Source organism: Macrobrachium rosenbergii, chromosome 41 (genome assembly GCF_040412425.1).
Source record: "Macrobrachium rosenbergii isolate ZJJX-2024 chromosome 41, ASM4041242v1, whole genome shotgun sequence".
Lineage (NCBI taxonomy): Eukaryota > Metazoa > Arthropoda > Malacostraca > Decapoda > Palaemonidae > Macrobrachium > Macrobrachium rosenbergii.
Window position 1 is genome coordinate 90084325 of NC_089781.1, and position 19902 is coordinate 90104226.

Sequence of the window (19902 nt, forward strand, 5' to 3'; positions counted from 1 at the left end):
TTTCATGAAGACTTTATTTTTCCTTTTCATGAAAAGTACTTGCATAGTTTGTGAATTGTAGAATAAATAAAACTGACTTCTGTACTGTGACATAGCACTGAATGGCCATGGGAAGCCCGGGTGCTGGGCCACTTGACCCAAAGCTAATTTATTGTTTCCTGTAATGCTTGTGGTGACTTGTCAATGAGACGTTTGAAGATAATGCATGGTATTGATTATAACCTATAAAACTACTTGTTCTTAATAAACACTTTGACATCTAAGTTTGTTGCCTCAACATTTTAAATTACGAAATTATTGTGATAGGTAGTCAATGAAGTAAGGAAGGAAGCTTGTGACTTGAATGCTAAGGGAAAGTACCAAAATAAATGATTGAATATTCATTAAAACTGGAATGAAAGAAGCAATAATAATAGCCAAAAGAGAATATGAGAACCTCAATTAAGGAGGCTCAAATACTAGAAACTTGTCTGTATTGTGTACTGGTGTGGTAGAAATATAAGTCGACCATCACTAATCCGACATCACTGGGACCTGCAGGGCACCAGTTTATTGATTTTGCTGGATTACGGGCAGGTTAGTTTAGAATACAGTTAAACCAACAGTTAACAATCTCATCCTAGCTTTAAAATACTATGTAAATTAGTACAAGTTGGTTAATAAGGAGAAAAGAAACATTAAATGAAAATCAAGTGAAATTTCACTGAAACACAGGCAAAATAAATGGTACAGGTAATTCTGTTGGCTTACACAAGAAAGTTCACTGCTGATTCCAAAGTGAAGAGCTGTAATTTGCAACTAGGCACATTTACTTGTGTTGAGGTGAATGGCTGTCAGGATTACCATCTTCTTAATCGTAGATTTTTTAATATACAATCATACCCTGAACTTACACAAGGTTAGGTTCCAGAACTCCTCGCGCAAAATGAATTTTCGCGTAAGTTTGCACAGTCTCTGAAAATGCTAATAAATGTTTAGTTCAAGAGTTTAAACACTAAATATGACCCTAAGCATACTCCCAAAGTATTAAGGTAACTTTTAAATGAAATTAAAGTTACTGTAATTTCATTTAAAAGTTAGCTTAATACATTACCTTTAAAAAAAGAAATAAATGGTTGATGTAAAAATATAGGAGTGTGAAGATTACTGCAGTATACTATTTCTCTGAACCTTGTTTTTAAGAACTACTTTATTCTAGTACGTCTCTTTCTTTGTTCTGAAATGATTTTTCATGAACAAATAGTGTTTTTTATTTTGACTAATACAACTCTTAGTTGTCTCCGTGTTTTTGAACGTACAGTAATACTTGCCACACTAGTGCATTTACAGTTCATAGATGGTACAGGTAATACTGAATCAATTTAAAATTTTCTATTGTACAGATAAAGACGTACAGAGAAATAGTAATAAGTTGTAAAATATGAGTGCGCGCTAACTACGAATGAGAGAGAGAGGGAGATAATTGTTGTCGTTAGATTAAGAGAGTGAAATTATTTATGAATTATTATGGAGAGAGAGAGAAGTTGTTGTCCTTACATTAAGATAGTGAAATTATTTATGAATTACTATGGAGAGAGAGAGAGAGAGAGAATTGTTGTCCTTACGTTAAGAGAGTGAAATTATTTATGAATTATTACGGAGAGAGATTGGCCTAGGAAACCTTTGACCCGATATTGGCAACACTCTCCCATCCTGTCACATAAATTAGACATATTTGACAGCTTTGCCCTTGAGCAAGTTCACAAAAGATACAGGAAAGATCTTTGTTTGCTTAAAATACGTGTCACATAGTATGAATTTTGTAATTACAGTTATTGTTATTATTGTTATTATTATTATTATTATTATTATTTACTCTTAATATTTAAAAATTAGTACTTATTATTAGATAATTAATTTATCATTCAAAACTAAAACATGTATACAGTACATGTACCATAAAAATTCTCTCATCTAAGTAAAAGAAAGAGAGAGGGAATTATTATTTTTATTATTTAATGTTATTTAGTTTACTCATAAAAGTTTACAAACTTATAAATTACATAAAAAATTAAACATGATATGACAATTAGTTAGGTTCTCATGAAAAGTTCGTGTGTGAATTCTCGCAACTCGAATCGCGCAAGTTCGGGGTATTACTGTATATATTTTACACATTTCTCATCTATATTTTTACTTTATTTTCTCATTTTTATGTTTACAACCCAAAAGATAACCACGCAGTCGGTGCTTAGGGTACGCACAAATGTACAAACTCATTTGCTGGTGTCTGAGAACTTGCTACAGCATGTTTTGGTTTGTGTTGTTACATTATAATTTTTTATTTACATTTTAAGCTATTCTCGTTTATATTTTTAATGCATTTTCTCATTTTTTTGTTTTTACAACCCAAAAGATAATTCAGTCATTTGTGTAGGGTACATATGAATGCACAACTTATTCGCTGGCATTGGAGAACTTGCTATAGCTTATTTCGGTTCCTGTGGTTACACCTATGATTTTTTAAATTTACATTTTAAGCTGTTCTCATTTATATTTTTTTAATCTATTTACCAATCGCAATCGTTTGTGTAGGGTATGTACGAGTGCACAAGCTCATTCGCTGGCATCGGAGAACTTGCTATAGCTTGTTTTGATTCGTGTTTTCACGCTTATCGTTTTTTATATTTTACATTATTCTCATGTACATTTTTACTGCATTTTCTGATTTTTTATTTTTACAAACCAAGCAGATAAATGCAATCATGTGCATAGGGTACAGATGAGTGCATAAACTCATTCGCTGGCATCGAGAACTTGCTAAAGCTTGATTTGGTTCATGTTGTTAAACTTATGATTTTTTATATTTTATGCTTTTCTCATTTACATTTTTACTGCACTTTCTTATTTTCTTATATTTACAACCATGATAAATGCAATCGTGTTCGTAGGGTACGGACTTACTTAGTGTTGTAACATAATTTTTTATTTATATTTTACACTTCTCACTTATATTTTTAATGTAATATCTCAGTTTTTATTTAACAACCCAAGAGGTAAACGAAATCTTGTGTGTAGGGTAGATACAAATGCACAAATTCATTTGCTAACATCGGAGAACTTCTTGCAGCTTGTTTTGTTTCATGTTGTTATGCTTATGATTTTCTTATTTATATTTTATGCTGTTCTCATTTATATTTTTACTGCATTTTCTCAGATTTTTACAACCTAAAAGGTAAACACAATTGTGTGTAGGTACATACAGTACGTACACACACAAGTAGCGCCAACAAATAGTAGCGGCAAGCTGGTGCTGTGACCCAAGAAATTTGAAATTGCACTAGCTGAAATTAGCGCCAGATTTGTGATGGAACTGGATTGACAGTTGCTGGATCAGTGATGGTTGACTTGTACTGCTGTTATTGTTTATAGAATAGAGACATTTTCCTTCCATCAGACCTAAATAATGGAATCACAATTAATTCCCATTTATTGTTTCATGTTCTTTCAAGGAATTTCATTTGTAATTTTTGGTACAATACTTTGGTGTGCAGTTCTAAATCTTTCTTTCTATGTGCCCTGGACTTTCAAGAATTGCATGTTTTAAGGGATAGATATTATTTCCTCCTACTCACATTAACTTCACAATGTAAATTTGCTTAATCTTTGAGAAGAGAATAAAATAATTGTTCTTTCATAATAGTGTGACTTGGATGTTAACACATTATTTGAAGAAGTCAGCCATTTCCTACTCAGTATTTTGCTTGGTTAACATAAAATAAAGTTCTTGAATACAACTCTGTTGTTCACCTGCTGATATAGCCCTTCAAACAGTGGAAATGTAATTAATTATCGTAACATCTCCTTGGACATAATTTTTTGAAGCAATTAATTTCAGTGAAGTTTTCCTATATCTCAGTTTGAATTATTATAGGAGCTGCCATGCATGGCTGGTGGCTGGAAGAATAAGAATGCTGTCTTGGATATACCTAAGGTATGAAAATTTTAAAATACTTGAAGGTTAATTGATTTTTGGATGTCAACTTTGTTTTATTTTCATTTGAGGTACTTTAGTGTATTGTTAAAGATGTGATAAGCTTGCTTGTGATATGGTTTGTGACATCCAGAAATGATGTAGCTTTAGGCAAGGACTTAATAATCATCCATAGTAATCTTGTAAAAGATATTTTGAAAGTAACATTATTGTGTGATGAATCAGTGACTTTTGGATTAATGGGGGGAAAGAAAGATCACCTGATGACATTGTTCAGCAATTTTTTTTATTTGGCCGTTAATACAACCCATTAATTATAAAGTAAGTTATTCTATGGAGAATTGATCTCAGTTACACAATTAACCTGAAAAGAATGCACCTGCTCCATCTGGTCAACCTTTTACTGCAGTTGCAACTACACTCATTCCATTGCGTGAGGCCACAGTGTCAACATCTTGCATGGTTTTCCTCACCTTTACTCTTTTTTTGCAATTCAACTTCAGTATGTATGTGTGTGTTAGAAGGAACTGACTGTGGTTCTTTTTGCAGAATTTGAATAAATACTGTACCCAGTCTTTCTTTTGGGAAGAACTTCATTCATTGATCATTTCTTATTTGTTTCTTGTTATTAATGCTTACTTAGCCTTCAGTTATCCAGAATAGTGTTGAGATGTGTGGACAGTTTTATTTTTTCTTATCCTAATTTCATCTGTTTTTATCTTGGTTTTGACCATTATAAATAAAAATCAAATCAGATTAAATCTTGCTGTATATGAAATATATGTGAACTGGAAATTAGAATAGTAATTTTTGCTGAATTTTCCTTAAAACTAAATTTGGATTTCTAATAGTTTGTATGTGGGAGATCTTAGTTTTTCTTCTTGGGAGTGAACAGGACAATGAAGTGGTTATAAACTGATTGCTGATTAGTGTTTGGTGAAGTTTTGCAGTTTGGCTGTTGTTATGATGCAGTTCTAGTATGCCTCAGTACGCATCTTAAAGACTAAGCATACAGCTCTTGTATGTCAACACAGGATAAAGACCCATGATTCTTGTGCTTGGTTTGCTGAAACAGTAGTGCTTGCTGCAGAAGACTTGCTTAGTCTGCATATAGACAAATTGTGCAGAAGATGGGATAAGCACTGTGTCCCTAAGAGTGCCTCTGGTTTGTCTTGAGATTCTTCAGTGGATGATAGTCACTATTATTAAATCATCCTTACCATGGATAAGGAGCAGGTATTATCAGATAGCACAATGACAAAAGGTGCAGTGACAGAGAAGGGTGAGGTGTGCTGCACGGCTGATATAGAAGAAACTGTCTTAGTCATTTGAGGATCGAGCCACTCATTCTCTTTGCCTCCTGGACAGACGCTGGACCAGTCCTGCTTTCTACTGTTGCAACATTCAATTGTCCCCAAGCCTAAGTGATTCAGTCAAGTCTTTTAATTGCTAACCTTGAATGCTTTCCCCATGCACTTCTCCAAGGTCTTGAGCAGTTGTTACATCCTCTGCTTCTACTGTCACAAGCCTTTCCATGATACTGTTGCCTTCAGGGGCTCTGCATCTTCCCCAGACCATAGCAGCAGTTTTATGGATAGGATTCAGCAGAAGATTGTTTCAGCAGTTCAGGCCCAACTTGGGACTAACGTATATCAGACACAGCTGCCTGTGACACCTTTGTCTTTAATGCAGTTCCCTGCTTCTCAGGCATGGGACAACCATGGCAACACTGACCAATGGTAAGAAGTTTTTTTAGAAGAAGCAGTTGCTGCTATTACTATGTGTTGCAGAAGATTGATGATGAACCTCTACCACAGGAAATGGGTAAGGGTTGCCACTTTATGTATCAGAGACAATGCTTTTGCACTTTAAACCTTTATTCTCATAATCGGGGATTTTTTTATCTTCCTGAGATCCAAAGAGAAGCTGTCAATTTTGGACAATAAAGGAAACTGGTCAGACTCTTGAGTTGAGGCATAGATGTGGGCGTTAACAAGAATATTTCAGACTTAATTTTCCATTTCAGCCAGTCTGCCATGAAGTTGGCAATCAGACCTCCCCACTCAGAGTCGGCTCAATTCTTGAGGAGTTTGACCAGGATACCTCACAAGCTGCTGGGCTATGACTTACTGCTGGACCCTACGCTAAGGACTACAATCCATCTAGTCCCAGCCTCATTGAAAAACGTGAGCAAACTACAAACCTTGTCAGAAACTGTTACCCACTCTATTGGCCTTTTCTTTGCCAGTGACTTTATGACAGAGATCTGACACATTTCCCAAATAATGTAACTACTCCCTTTTTGCTATTCCTCTTTACTAATATTAGAGAGCAACTCCTTACGAAACCCCATGAGAGCTCTTAGACTTTTCCTTTGGAGGACAAGAACCTGCGGTTGAGGAGAGTGTCCTGGCTGAGGCAAGCCATTTCCAAGACATATTTGGGTGTATCCAGAAAGGATTTATCAGACTCTCCTCCTCTGTGGGCTTCAAGAATAAAATTGAATTAGCAATCATCCTCAAGGTGGTTATATGGAGATGTCTTTCCATTTTCTTGCGTTTCTGCCACACAGATATGTAGATATTTTTTCCTTGGGCCCTTGAGTTGCAGCGTTACAATTGATAGAAAGGGTAGTACTGCAAAGGCTGTGGCTTCTCCTTCCTCGTAAGTTACCTATACTGTGGTAGTTTCTAGGGCTCAGGAAGCAGGTCAGCATACTGCAAAGGTTAGCACTAAGGCTTGTGGGTCCTATCTCTTTGTTTACAAATCTTTGCTTTACTTTGCGGCCTTTTGGAGGCCCACGTGGAATGCTCGTTTCAGGGTGAACCTCCTTCAAGGCAGATCATAGATCAGGACTGCCACTTGAGTCAGAATTGCTATGTCTAGGAAGCTTCTCGTTTTCTCCATCTGAAATAGCAATTCATGTATCTTATGATTGATGTGTTATGATGAACAAGCAGTGTTATAATGAACACTTTTTTTTTATCCTAACCCATTAATCATTGGGAGTACAGTATCCCCTCCTCCCATCCATTGTAAGTGAAAATTCTAACAGCTGTAAGAGACCAGCCAGATGGAGTAGGTATATTCTTTTCAGGATGAAGGTGGGTAATTGGATTGGTTTTACAGTAGTACATAGAATAGGGTCTTATGATAAATTAGTGCATATGAAAATGTGATTTTATAATGCTGCATATTTTGGTGCTTTATATTAATTTAAACTTTTAATAAATAACTTACTGATCTTTATGGTTATCAGATGATGGAAATTACGAAGAAAAGTTCTTTTCCATAGTTGTAGTCATTGGAGTAATACAGTTGAGTGAAATTTTCCGTATGTCACTTTAAAATATTGAGGAATGACACAGAAGCTTCTTGGTTGGAACAGCAAGGATACTGCTGTGGAACTGGCTAAGATATGACCATGTAGGTTGTCCAGGCTCAATCTGAACTATGTTTTTTGATAGTTGTTTGCGGTGTGTTCATGAACAGCCAAGAATTAGGTGGCCCTAGGAAGGGATTTATTTTGTAATTCAAAAATTACAATTTTTTTATTTGGTTAAATTCCTGATATCAAACTCTGTTGTGGAGATAATAAGAAGCAGCCATTTAAACTGATGACTTGGTTAGCATTTGATTTTCTATTTTTTAATTTTATGCACTTTGACATTAGATTAATATTTCACGTAAGAAATAATTGAGCATTCTGAATTACCTTGGTGTGACTCACCTTTTAGTGATGCAAAATTCCTTTCCCAAGATTATTTGTCGTGAGTTACTTTTAACATGTTACAGGGCCCAACAGTCAAGCCTGTTGTTTGCAACATTGAAGATACTACCTTGGAAACACCTAAGGTATGAAATCAATGTGTTTCTTTTCTCAGGGTTGAAGCCCTTCATGGTAATCTGCATTTAGGAATTTGTGCCTTTCTTTTAAGGTATTTTTGGGCAAATGTTGCTGGAACTAAAAGGGGCTTTGCATTAAATTCCTATGAATTATGCAGCCTTTTGTCAGGTCAGTCTTCCCGTTCTTTAGATAAAATGCATATTAGAAGTACTAGTACAAAAGATACAGTGCTGAGTGGAGCACACTTGCCTCTTGAGGTGGGATTAAATTATAAAATCAGCTTGAGATATGTTTAATTCCATATCTGCCTGATGTACTAGTATTAAACATTCCCTCATGTACTATGTTACTAGATCTTTTGCACATGCTTCCAGTGATAGAAAAGGTACAATGTCTTGAAACAATTCTGTCGTTTCAGGCCACATCAGTCAATCCTATTGTTTGCACTGTTGAGGATACTACCTCGGAAATGCCTGAGGTATGAAGTTTCTGTCTTATTTTTTTGAGGTTAAAGCATTTTTTTTATATTTGTGTTAATGATTTTGTATCTTTCAAAGGTACTTTATGTGCAAGAATACAGTAGTTGGAATAGACATTTTGCCATTATACATAGAAGAATTTTTGGGGGCTGAGCAGGAAAGGTTTATGTTTTCTAGGTAATGACAATGGTTTAGTTGTGCAGTAATTTTCATGGCCCCTGAAATAAAATTTTCCTCAGGAGATTATTACTCCCTGAGGGAGTACATTTCATTGGCATGTGCCTTGACTTGCTTTGAAATATTTCAGGACCCACCACGAAAGCCTATTGGCTGGAACTACCAGGGTACTGCCTTAAAAGCACCTAAGGTATGAAGTTTTTTTACTTTATGTGCTGAAGGATGTAAAGCCTTTGTTTGGATGTTTTAGCTAGAGTACGGTATTTTAATTTCCTTAAGTTTACGCATGTACGTCTTGTTTCATCATACATTATATTACTGCACAGTTGGCTCTTTAGTATTACAGGTACAATATTATGATTGCTCTTAGGGTCATGCACAACTTATTGCTGCCGTAGTTCACTTAAGAAATTTAATGGTATTTCATGCCCAGATAAAATGGTGTCTTTTCATAAAGACTTTATTTTTCCTTTTAGTGAAAAGTATTTGAATAGGTTGTGAACTTCAGAGTACTCTAAATAAAACTGACTACAGTACTGTACTATGATGTAGCACTGAATGGCCTTGGGAAGCCCTGGTGCTGGGCCACTTGACCCAAAGTTCATTCATTCCTGTAATGCTTGTGGAGACTGTCAATCAGATGTGTGAAGGCAGTGCATGGTATTGGTTATAACCTATAAAACTGCTTGTTCTGAATAAACACTCTTTGACATCTAAGTTTGTTTAATGCAACATTTTAAAAGTAAGGAAGGAAGCAAACAGCCTGTGATTTGAATGCTAAGGGAAAGTACCAAAATAAATTATAGAATTCTCATTAAAACTGGACTGAAATGAGCAGCAATAGCAAAAAGAGAATGGAGACTGTGCCATAACAAAAGTTGTGGTTCAACATGCCTTTAATCTTGTGTTTAGGTAATCTGTGTTATACTGTATGTTTAGATTAATCCTCAAAATTATAAAACTAATTAATGGTTACATTCACAAACATTTTAATTGAAAATTTTCTCACTTTAAGTTAGGGGGTCTTGTGTGAGAACCTTGATTTAGGAGGTTTAAACACCAGAAATTTGTCTGTATTGTGTACTGATGGGGTAGAAATACAGGTCGACCATCACTAATCTGGCATCATTGGGGGGATGTGCAGTGCTGGATTAGTGATTTTGCTGGATTACAGGCTGGTTAGGTTAGAATACACTTAACACAACAGTTAACCACCTAATCCTACCTTTAAAATACCCTGTAAATCAGTACAAGTTGGTTAATAAGGAGAAAAGAAATATTAAATGAAAATCAAGTGAAATATTACAGAAGTGTGGACAAAATAAATTCTGTTGACTGACACAAGAAGGTTCATCACTGCTGCTTCCAAAGTGAAGAGCTGTGGTTTGCAACTAAGCACATTTACTTGTCTTGAGATGAAGGGCTGTTAGGATTCCCATCTTCTTCATCTTGGAATTTTTTTTTATATTTTAAGCTCTTCTCATCTATATTTTTACTGTATTTTACACTTATAAATTTTTATTTATATTTTAAATTTTTATTTATATTTTATACTCTTATCATTTATTTTTTTGTTGTATTTTCTCATTTTTACTTTTACAACCCAAAAGATAACTGCAATTATGTGCGTAGTTTATGTATGAACTGACAAACTCATTTGCTGGTGCTGGAGAACTTGCATGAGCTTCTTTTGTTTTGTGTTCATATGCTAATGATCTTTATTTATATTTTAAAGCTATTCTCATTTATAATTTTAATGTGTTTTCTTATTTTTTTTACAACCGAAATAATAAATGCAATCGTTTGTGTAGGGTACGTACGAACGCACGAACTCATTCGCTGGCACTGGGGAACTTGCTATAGCTTGTTTTGGTTTGTGTTGTTATGCTTGTGATTTTTTAAAATTTGTATTTTATGCTATTCTCATGTATATTTTTACTGTTTTTTCCCATTTTTAATTTTTACAGCCAATAAGATAAATGCAATCGTGTTTGTGTATGGTGCATACGAATGCACAAACTCATTCGCTGGCATCAGAGAACTTGCTACTTGTTTTGGTTCGTGTTGTTACGCTTATGCTTTTTTTGTATTTTATTCTATTTTCATTTATATTTTTATTGCATTTTCTCATTTTTTATTTTTACAACAAAGATTAATGCAATCGATTTGGTTCATGTTGTTTACGCTTATAATTTTTTTATTTATATTTTATGCTATACTCATTTATATTTGTATATTTATATTTATATTTGTATAGGGAGTCCCTGGATTATGACGGTCATGTTAAAAAATTTTTATCTAATTTTCAAATATTAACATTAATTTAAACACAGCAAGATAGCAATAAAACGTTGAAGTAAAGTTCCTCAATATTGATCTATTATCATTGTAATGTGTACTGTATAAAAAACTGTCCTGACATTTGTAATTGGTTTACTGATGTAAACAAAACTCAGTTCTCTCTCTCTCTCTCTCTCTCTCTCTCTCTCTCTCTCTCTCTCTCTCTCTCTCTCTCTCTCTCTCTCTCTCTCTCTTCATGACGACACACTATTGGCTGGAAGGGTTGGAAGTAGCTAATCACACAGCTCATAGCTCAAATGCTTTGTTTATGTACTCTCAGTAGTGTATGAGTATTTCTCTCTCTCTCTCTCTCTCTCTCTCTCTCTCTCTCTCTCTCTCTCTCTCTCTCTCTCTCTCTCTCTCTCTCTCATTGAGATAAGAGAGACTGGTTTTGCATATTTAACACGTATGTTTATTTTTGTATAGTTTTATTGGTAAACATGACGTTACTTTGTCATTCATTTCATATTTTCCATGCTATAGTTACAACTTTTTGTATTTTAATAACTAGGCATATTAATGGAAACAGCAAAATATCAATACATTAGGAAAATATAGTAAATTAGGTAAGAATTTAGCACAATTCTTTGCTTTCCCCAATCTTTTACTGTTATGAAATCTCCTACTTAGGGGGAGGGATGTAGGCCTAACTCAATCATCTTGACGTGAATGGTAGCACCAGGCAAACAACTCTCTCACACTCTCTCTCTCTCTCTCTCTCTCTCTCTCTCTCTCTCTCTCTCTCTCTCTCTCTCTCTCATTTTTATTAATTGTTTGGGTAACGAATTCTTCACTTTTTTTTTTTTTTTTTTTTTTTTTTATTAATTGTTTAGATAAGGAATTCTTCACTTTTCTTTCATTTACAGGCAGTCCCTGGTTTTCGGTGCTTGTCTAGTGAAGAAAATTGCGATTTTCGGCACCAGTGTGCGCCGATTTCTGCTTATTGGTGCCGATAATCTGGTATTGGCGTTGATACGTACCTAACAGGTGCCAATCTCCTGGTTATTGGTGCCGAAAATTTTCGATAAGCGCTGATTTTCGGTTATCAGCAATTTTCACTTATCGTCAAGCCATCACAACGGAACCCCCTCCGATAACTGGGGACTGCCTGTATATAAATTGTTTATTATTAAGATCTGACTTACACCAAAATCCGACTTACACCAAGCCGTAGGAATGGATCTCCGACATAAAGTCTGGGACTGCCTGTCCGTATTTATAATGTATTGTCTCATTTTTTACAGTACAAACCAAAAGATAAACGCAATCATGTGTAAGGTACATACAAACACACAAACTCGCTGGCGTTGGAGAATTCCTACTGCATGTTTTGTTTCATGTTGTGATGCTTATGATTTTCTTATTTAAATTTTATGTTATTCTCATTTATATTTTTACTGCATTTTCTCAGCTCTTTTACAACCCAAAAGGTAAACTAAATCGTTTGCATAGGGTACTTAATGTACGCACACAAGTATTGCCAACAAATAGTAACGGCAGGTTGGTGTGGTGACCAGGAAATTTGAAATTGAGCTAGCCAAAATTAGCTCTAGATTAGAGATGGAACCGGATTAACGTTAGCCAGATTAGTGATGGTCATCTTGTACTACTTTTAGTCTTTATAGAATAGAGATGTTTTCCTTTCATTGGATCTAAATAATGAAACCACATTTAACTCCCATTTATTGGGTCCTGTTCCTTCAAATATTTTGATTTGTAATTTTTGGTACGGTACTTTGGTGTGCAGTTCTAAACCTTTCTTTGTATGTGCCCATGACTATCAAGAATTGCATGCTTTAAGTCACAGATATTTTTTCCTCCTACTACTCATATTAACGTCACAATGTAAATTTGCCTGATCTTTAAGAAGAGAATAAACTTATTCAGTCCTAATAGTGTGACTTGGACACTAACACATTTTTTGAAAAAGTTAGCCATTTCATACAAGTAATATTTTGCTTGGTTAATGTAAAATAAAGCTCTTGAATACTGTTCTTGACTTGTTGATATAGTCCTTCAAATAGTGGAAATGTATTGTTATTAATTATCGTAACTTCATGATTTACATAATTTTTGAAGCAATAGAAATGTATTGTTATTAATTATTGTAATTTCATGATTTACGTAATTTTTTGAAGCAATACATTTCAGTGAAGTTTTCCCGTATTACAGTTTGAATTATTTTAGGAGCTGCCATGCAAGGCTGGTGGCTGGAAAAATAAGAACAGTCTTGGATTTACTTAAAGTATGAAAATTGTAAAATACTTGAAGGTTAATTGATTTTTGGATGTCAACGTTGTTTTATTATCGTTTGAGGTACTTCAGTGTACTGTTAAAAACGTCCTAAGTTTGCTTGTGATATGGTTTGTGATTGCCTGAAATGATATATAGCTTTAGGCAAGGACTTAATTACCATCCATAGTCATCTTTCTAGAAGATATGAAAGTAACTAGTGTGTGACTAATCATTGACTTGAGTAATGGGGGGAAAGAAAGATCATCTGATGACATTGTTCAGCAATTTTTTTATTTGGTCATTATAACCTATTAATTATAAGATACATTATACATTATTCTGTGCATCTTATAGTAAATTGGTGTGTGTGTGAAAAATGTGATTTACAGTGTTGCATAGTTTGGTGCTTTGCATTGATTTAAACTGAATAATTAACTTACGGATCTTTATTATCATCGGATGTTGGAAATGGTGAAATAAAGTCATTTCGATAGTTGTATTCATTGGAGTAATACTGTTTTGTGAAGTTTTCTTTGTTCCCTTTAAAATATTGGGGAATGATACAGAAGCGCTCCTGGCTGGAACAGCAAAGACACTGCTATGGAATTGCGTAAGATAATTGACCATCCAGGTCATCCAAGCCCAATCGGAAATGTTTTTTTTATAGTTGTATGCGGTGTGTTCAGCAACATCAAGAATTATGTCGCCATTGGAGGGGATTTATATTGTAATTAAAAATTCCTGGTATCAAACTCTGTTTTACAGTTAATCAGAAGCAACCATGTAAACTGATGACTTGGTTAACATTTGATTTTCTATTTTTTTATTTTTACATTGATATTGGATTAATATTTCATGTAAGAAATAATTGAGCATTCTGAATGACCTTAGTGTGACTCACCTTTTAGTGATGCAAAATTCCTTTTCCGAGAATTTTGATATTGAGTTACTTTTGACATGTTACAGGGCCCAACAGTCAAGCCTGTTGTTTGCAACATTGAAGATACTACCTTGGAAACACCTAAGGTATGAAATTAATGTGTTTCTTTTCTCAGGGTTGAAGCCCTTCATGGTAATCTGCATTTAGGAATTTGTGTCATTCTTTTAAGGTACTTTTGGGCAAATATTGCTGTAACTGAAAGGGGCTTTGCATTAAATTCCTATGAATTATACAGCATTTTATCAGGCTAATTTTCCCATTCTTAAGATAATTGTATAAGAGAAGTACTAGTATAAAAGATACAATGCTGAGTGGAGCACACTTTTCTCTTGAGGTGGGATTAAGTTGCAAAATCAACTTGAGACATGTTTAATTCCTTATCTGCCTGATATAGTATTAAACATACCTTCATGTATACTGTACTACGTTACCAGATCTTTTGCACATACTTCCATTGATAGAAAAGGCACAGTGTCTTGAAACAATTATGTCATGTTTCAGGCCACACCAGTCAAGCATATTGTTTGCACTGTTGAGGATACTGCCTTGGAAATGCCTGAGGTATGAAGTTTCTGTCTTATCTTGAGGTTAAAGCACTTTTTTTATGTTTGTATGCATGATTTTGTATCTTTTTCTAAGATACTTTATGTGCAAGAATACAATAAGTTGGAATAGGCATTTTGCCATTATTCATTGAAATATTTTTGGGGGCTGAGCAGGAAAGGTTTACGTTTGCTAGATACTAGTTACTATGGTTGAAATGTTCAATAATTTTCATGGCCCCTAAAAGAAAATTTCCCTGTAGTAGTTATTATTTCTTGAGGGAGTGCATTTCAGTGGCATATGCCTTGACTTGCTTTGAAATATTTCAGGACCCACCACGAAAGCCTATTGGCTGGAACTACCAGGGTACTGCCTTAAAAGCACCTAAGGTATGAACTATTTTACTGGAGGATATAAAGCCTTTGTTTGGATGTTTTAGCTAGAGTACGGTATTTTAATTTCCTTAAGTTTACGCATGTACATTGTGATTCACCTTATAATACTGCACAGTTGGCACATCAGTATTACAGGTATAGTGATGCCGAGCTTATTGCTGCTATAGTTCTCTTAAGAAATTTAGTGGTATTTGATGGCCAGGTATAATGGTGTCATGTCATGAGTTTATTTTTCGTTTTTGTGAAAAGTACTTGCATAGGTTGTGAACTTCTGAGTAAATAAAACTGACTACTGTATTATAACCTAGCACTGAATGGCTTTGGGAAGCCCATGTGCTGGGCCACTTAACCCAAAGTTCATTCCTGTAATGCTTGTGGTGACTGGTGAAGGCAATGCATGGCACTGATTATTGTTCTTAATAAGCACTCTTTGACCTCTGAGTTTGTTACCTCAACATTTTAAGTTACAGTACATAATTACTGTCATAGGTAGTCAAGGAAGCAAACGGCTTGTGATTTGAATGCCAAGGGAAAGTGGCAAAATAAATGATTGAATAATCATTATAAATAGAATGAAATAAGCAACAATATTAGAAAAAAGAGAATGGAGACTCTGTCATAACAAAACTTGTGGTATAATATACCTTTATTCATACTGTATGTGTGAACTTCAAAATTGAAGAACTAATTAGTGGTGACATTTACAAAAATTGTATTTTACAGTTTCCATACTTTAAGTTTGGGTGTCTTTCAAGACCCTTGATTGAAGAGGCTCAAACAGGAGAAACTAGTCTGCATTTTATACAGATATGGCAGAAATACTACTTTTAGTGTTTATAGAATAGACATTTTCCTGTCATCTGATCAAAATTAATTTCCATTTGTTGGCTCGTGCTCATTTAAGAAATTATTTGTAATTTTAGGTACAGTACTTTGGTGTGCAGTTCTAAATCTTTCTTTCTGTGTCCCCTTGACTCTCAAGAATCGCATGTTTTAATGCACAGAAATTTTGTTCTCCTACCTATATTAATTTCACAATCTGTATTTGCCTAATCTTTAAGAGGAGAATAAAATTATTCAGTCATAATAGTGTGACTTGGATGCTAACACATTATTTGAGGAAGTCAGCCATTTCGTACAAATATTAATTTGCATGGTTAATGTAAAATAAATCTCTTGAATACTGTTGTTGACTTGTTGATATAGCCCTTCAAGTACTGGTAAATGTTTTGTAATTAATTAGCATAACTTCTCTATTTACATAACTTTTTTAAGCAATACATTTCGTTGAAGTTTCCCTCATCTCAGTTTGAATTATTTTAGGATCTGCCACGCAAGGCTGGTGGCTGGAAGAGTAAGGGTACTGTCTTGGATTTACCTAAGGTATGAAGATTTTAAAATACTTGAAGGTTAATTGAGTTTTGGATGTCAGCTTTATTGTTTTATTTTCTTTTGAGGTACTTTAGTACACTTTTCAAAATGTCAAACTTTGCTTTTGGTATGGTTTGTGACATCCTGAAGTGATATATCCTTACCCAGGGACTTGGTTACCATCCATTTTATAGTTACAGCCTTAGTTATCGTGAAGATATTTTTAAAAGTAACAATATTGTATCACAAATTGACTTGTGGAGTAACAGGGGAAAGAGATCTCTTGATGAAATATTCAAGTAATTTTTTTTATTTTGTCATTACAACCCATGAATTATGAGATGTCTTATTCTGTTTAGGATTAATCCCATTAACCTGAAAAGATTGCATAGCTCCATCTGGTTGACCTCTCAAACTTGTCTTTGTATGGTTTTTTGCATGAGTTTTTTTTATCTCCTTTGCTCTTTATTCTGATCCTTTATACGTATGTATGTTGGAAGGAAATGACTTTGTTTAGTTCTTTTCACCGGATTTTAATAAATACCCAGTCTTTCTCTTCAGGAAGGCCTTCATTCACTAAAGATTTCTTTTTCGTTTCATGTTATTGATGCTTACTTAAACTTCAGATATCCAGAATAGTGTTGGGATATGTGAAGTATTTTACTTTATTTTTTTATCTTGGTTTTTTATCTTGGTTTTGACCATTGATAGTGAAGCTTTATCATAATCTTGTTTTATTTGAGAGATATATGAACTGGGAGGAAGTATAATAATCTGTTTAATTTTCTTGAAAAGGGAATTTAAATATCTTATAATTTTTATGTGGGATATGTGTGTTTCTAGTTTCTTCTTGGAAGTGAATAGGATAATGAAGTGGGTTTAATTTGAATGTTGACAAGTGTTTGGTGAAGTTATACTCTGCGGCTGCTGTTATGATCTGTTTCTAATATGCTTCGGTACACATGTTAAGGGCTAGGCATGCAGGCCTTGTATGTCATCGCATGACAAAGATCCATGGCTCTTGTACGTGGCTTATTGAAAAAAGTGGTGATTGCTTGCTGCAGAAGAATAGTTTGGTCTGCATATAGACAGATTGTGTGGAAGGAGGGATAAGCATCATATCCCCAAGAGTCACACTGATTTGTCTCAAACTCTTCAGCTGGTGATGGGTCACTACTGTTCCATTGATGGTGAAGATGTGCAACTGATATGGAAAAAATCGTCTTGGTCCTTCTGCAGATTGAGCCTCGCCCATTCTAATTGCCTCCTGGACAGAAGACAAACCATCATTCCTGCATCCTTCCATTCATTCTTGGCTGCAGCATTCAGTTGTCCTCATACCCAAGTGATTCAGCCTGGCCTTTCAGTGCTAACCTTGCTGCTTCCTCCATGCACTTCTTACAGGTGTTGAGCAGCCGCTACATCCCTGGCTTTGGCTGCCACAGGCTGCCTTCAGCGGCGGCTGTTGCTGCCTGTCATCAGGGTGGATAGATGGCACTCTACTTTCTAGGATTTCTACCTGACAGATATCTAGATATTTTTTCCTTGGGGTCTGGAGTTGCAGCGTAATGATTGTTCAGAACAGTTAGTATGGTAAAGGCAACTGCTTCTCCTTCCTCTTAATTTACCTTTTCTATGGCAGTTTCAAGGGCTAAGGAAACAAGTCAACTTTCTGCAAAGGTGAGCACTTTGGCTTATGAATCTTACCACTTTGTTTACGAACCATTGCTTGACTACTCAGCCCTTTGGAGCCTCATATGGGAATGGTTGCTTCAGGCTGAACCTTCTCCAAGGTAACTCACAGAACAGGACTGCCACTCAGATCATAGAATTGCCGCATCTGGGGAATGTCTCTTGTCCTCTTCCAAAGTAGCATTTCGGGCATCTTATTAATTTATTGTAATGAACAAGCAGTGTTATGCATGAACGTTTTTTCTTACAAACCCATTAATCATAGGGACTCTTCCCTCCTACTATCCCTGGTAATCATAAATGCCAGCAGCTGTAGGAGACCAGCCAGATGGAGCAGGTGCATCCTTTTCAGGATGGTGGGAATGGGATTGATTTTAACCAGGGCATCTTGTAATAAATGGATTTGTGTGAAAATGTGGTTTTATGTTGTTTATATTTTGGTGCTTAGTATTGATTAAAACTTCAAATAATTAAGTTACTGATATTTATGGTGATCATATATTTAAAAAGATGAACTAGATTAAATTTTTTCCTTAGTTGCATTAATTGAAGTAATATAGTTCAGTGAAGTTTTCCTGATCTTACTATGAAATATTGTGGGATGCTATGGAAGCTTCTTGGCTGGAACAGCAAAGATACTGATATGGAATTGCCAAAGGTATGACCATTTAGATTATCCAGGCTGAATCAAATGATGTTTTTTGACACTTCAGGGTATGGTTGTATATTCTTTAAAGGAAATATACCGTTTGTTTGTGGTGTGTTCATCAGCTGCCAAGTATTATGGGCCCTTTGGGAGGAATTTATTCATTTATTCAGTAATTGCAGTCTTATATTTGTTTAAATTTCTGGCATCAAACTCTGTGGTAGAGCTAATATGAGGCAAGCATTCAAACTGATGACAATCTTTTAAAAGTTTTGTGCTTTAATATTGAATTAAAATATTCCGTGTAAGAAATGATTCAGCATTGTGAGTGACCTAATTATGACTCACCTTTTAGTGATGTAAAATTTCTTTTCAAAGATTTTTGGTCTTCAGTTACTTTTGACATGTTACAGGGCCCAACACTCAAGCCTGTTGTTTGTAACATCAAAGATACTGCCTTGGAAGCACCTAAGGTATGAAATTGTATGTCTTTCTTTTCTCAGAGTTGAAGCTTTTCTTGGTCATTTGCATATAGGAATTTTGTATCTTTCTTTTAAGGTACTAATGGGCAAATATTGCAGTAACAAAAAGGGCTTTGTATTAAATTAATAAGAATTTTATAGACTTATCAGGTTGCTTTTCTTATTCTTAAGATAAATAACTGTATATGAGAGAAATACTGGTACAAAAGATACAATTATGAGTGGAGTACGCTTTTCTCTTGTGGTGGGATTAAGAGGCTAAAACAACAAGTTTGTTAAAGTCATTCTCTGCCTGATGTAGAATTAAACATTTCTTCAAGTACTACTTTACAGGATCTTTTGCAAATCCTTCTATTAATAGACAAGATACAATGTTTTGAAACAACTGTGTCGTGTTTCAGGCCACATCAGTCGAGCCTATTGTTTGCACTGTTGAGGATACTGCCTCAGAAATGCCTGAGGTATGAAGTTTCTGTCTTGTCTCGAGGTTAAAGCATTTTTTGGAATTTTGTATTTATGTTTTGTATCTTTTTGTAAGGTACTTTATGTTCAATAATACAGTAACTTGGAGTAGGCATTGTGCTATTTGGCATTCAAAATTTTGTGGTCCCAAGCGGTAAATGTTCGTTTTCTGTAGAAAATTAAAGTGGTTTAATTGTGCAATAATCAGCATATTTCTTGGCAACAGAGATTTTTTCCCAAACATTTCCCTGTAGGTGATATTATTTCCTCAGGGAGTACATTTCAGTGGCATTTGCTTTTACTTGCTGTGAAATATTTCA

At 34.8% G+C, this 19902-nt stretch overlaps 1 protein-coding gene across 1 annotated transcript in view; it reads left to right on the plus strand.

Annotated features, from left to right (window-relative positions):
• LOC136826989 (enolase-phosphatase E1-like) overlaps positions 1-19902 on the plus strand; it is a 100809-nt gene that overhangs the window by 33824 nt on the left and 47083 nt on the right. Inside the window, 10 exon segments of the mRNA XM_067084637.1 lie at positions 3914-3973; positions 7769-7828; positions 8239-8298; positions 8607-8666; positions 14018-14077; positions 14493-14552; positions 14864-14923; positions 16253-16312; positions 19052-19111; positions 19522-19581. Coding sequence (XP_066940738.1) covers positions 3914-3973; positions 7769-7828; positions 8239-8298; positions 8607-8666; positions 14018-14077; positions 14493-14552; positions 14864-14923; positions 16253-16312; positions 19052-19111; positions 19522-19581 — 600 coding nt within the window.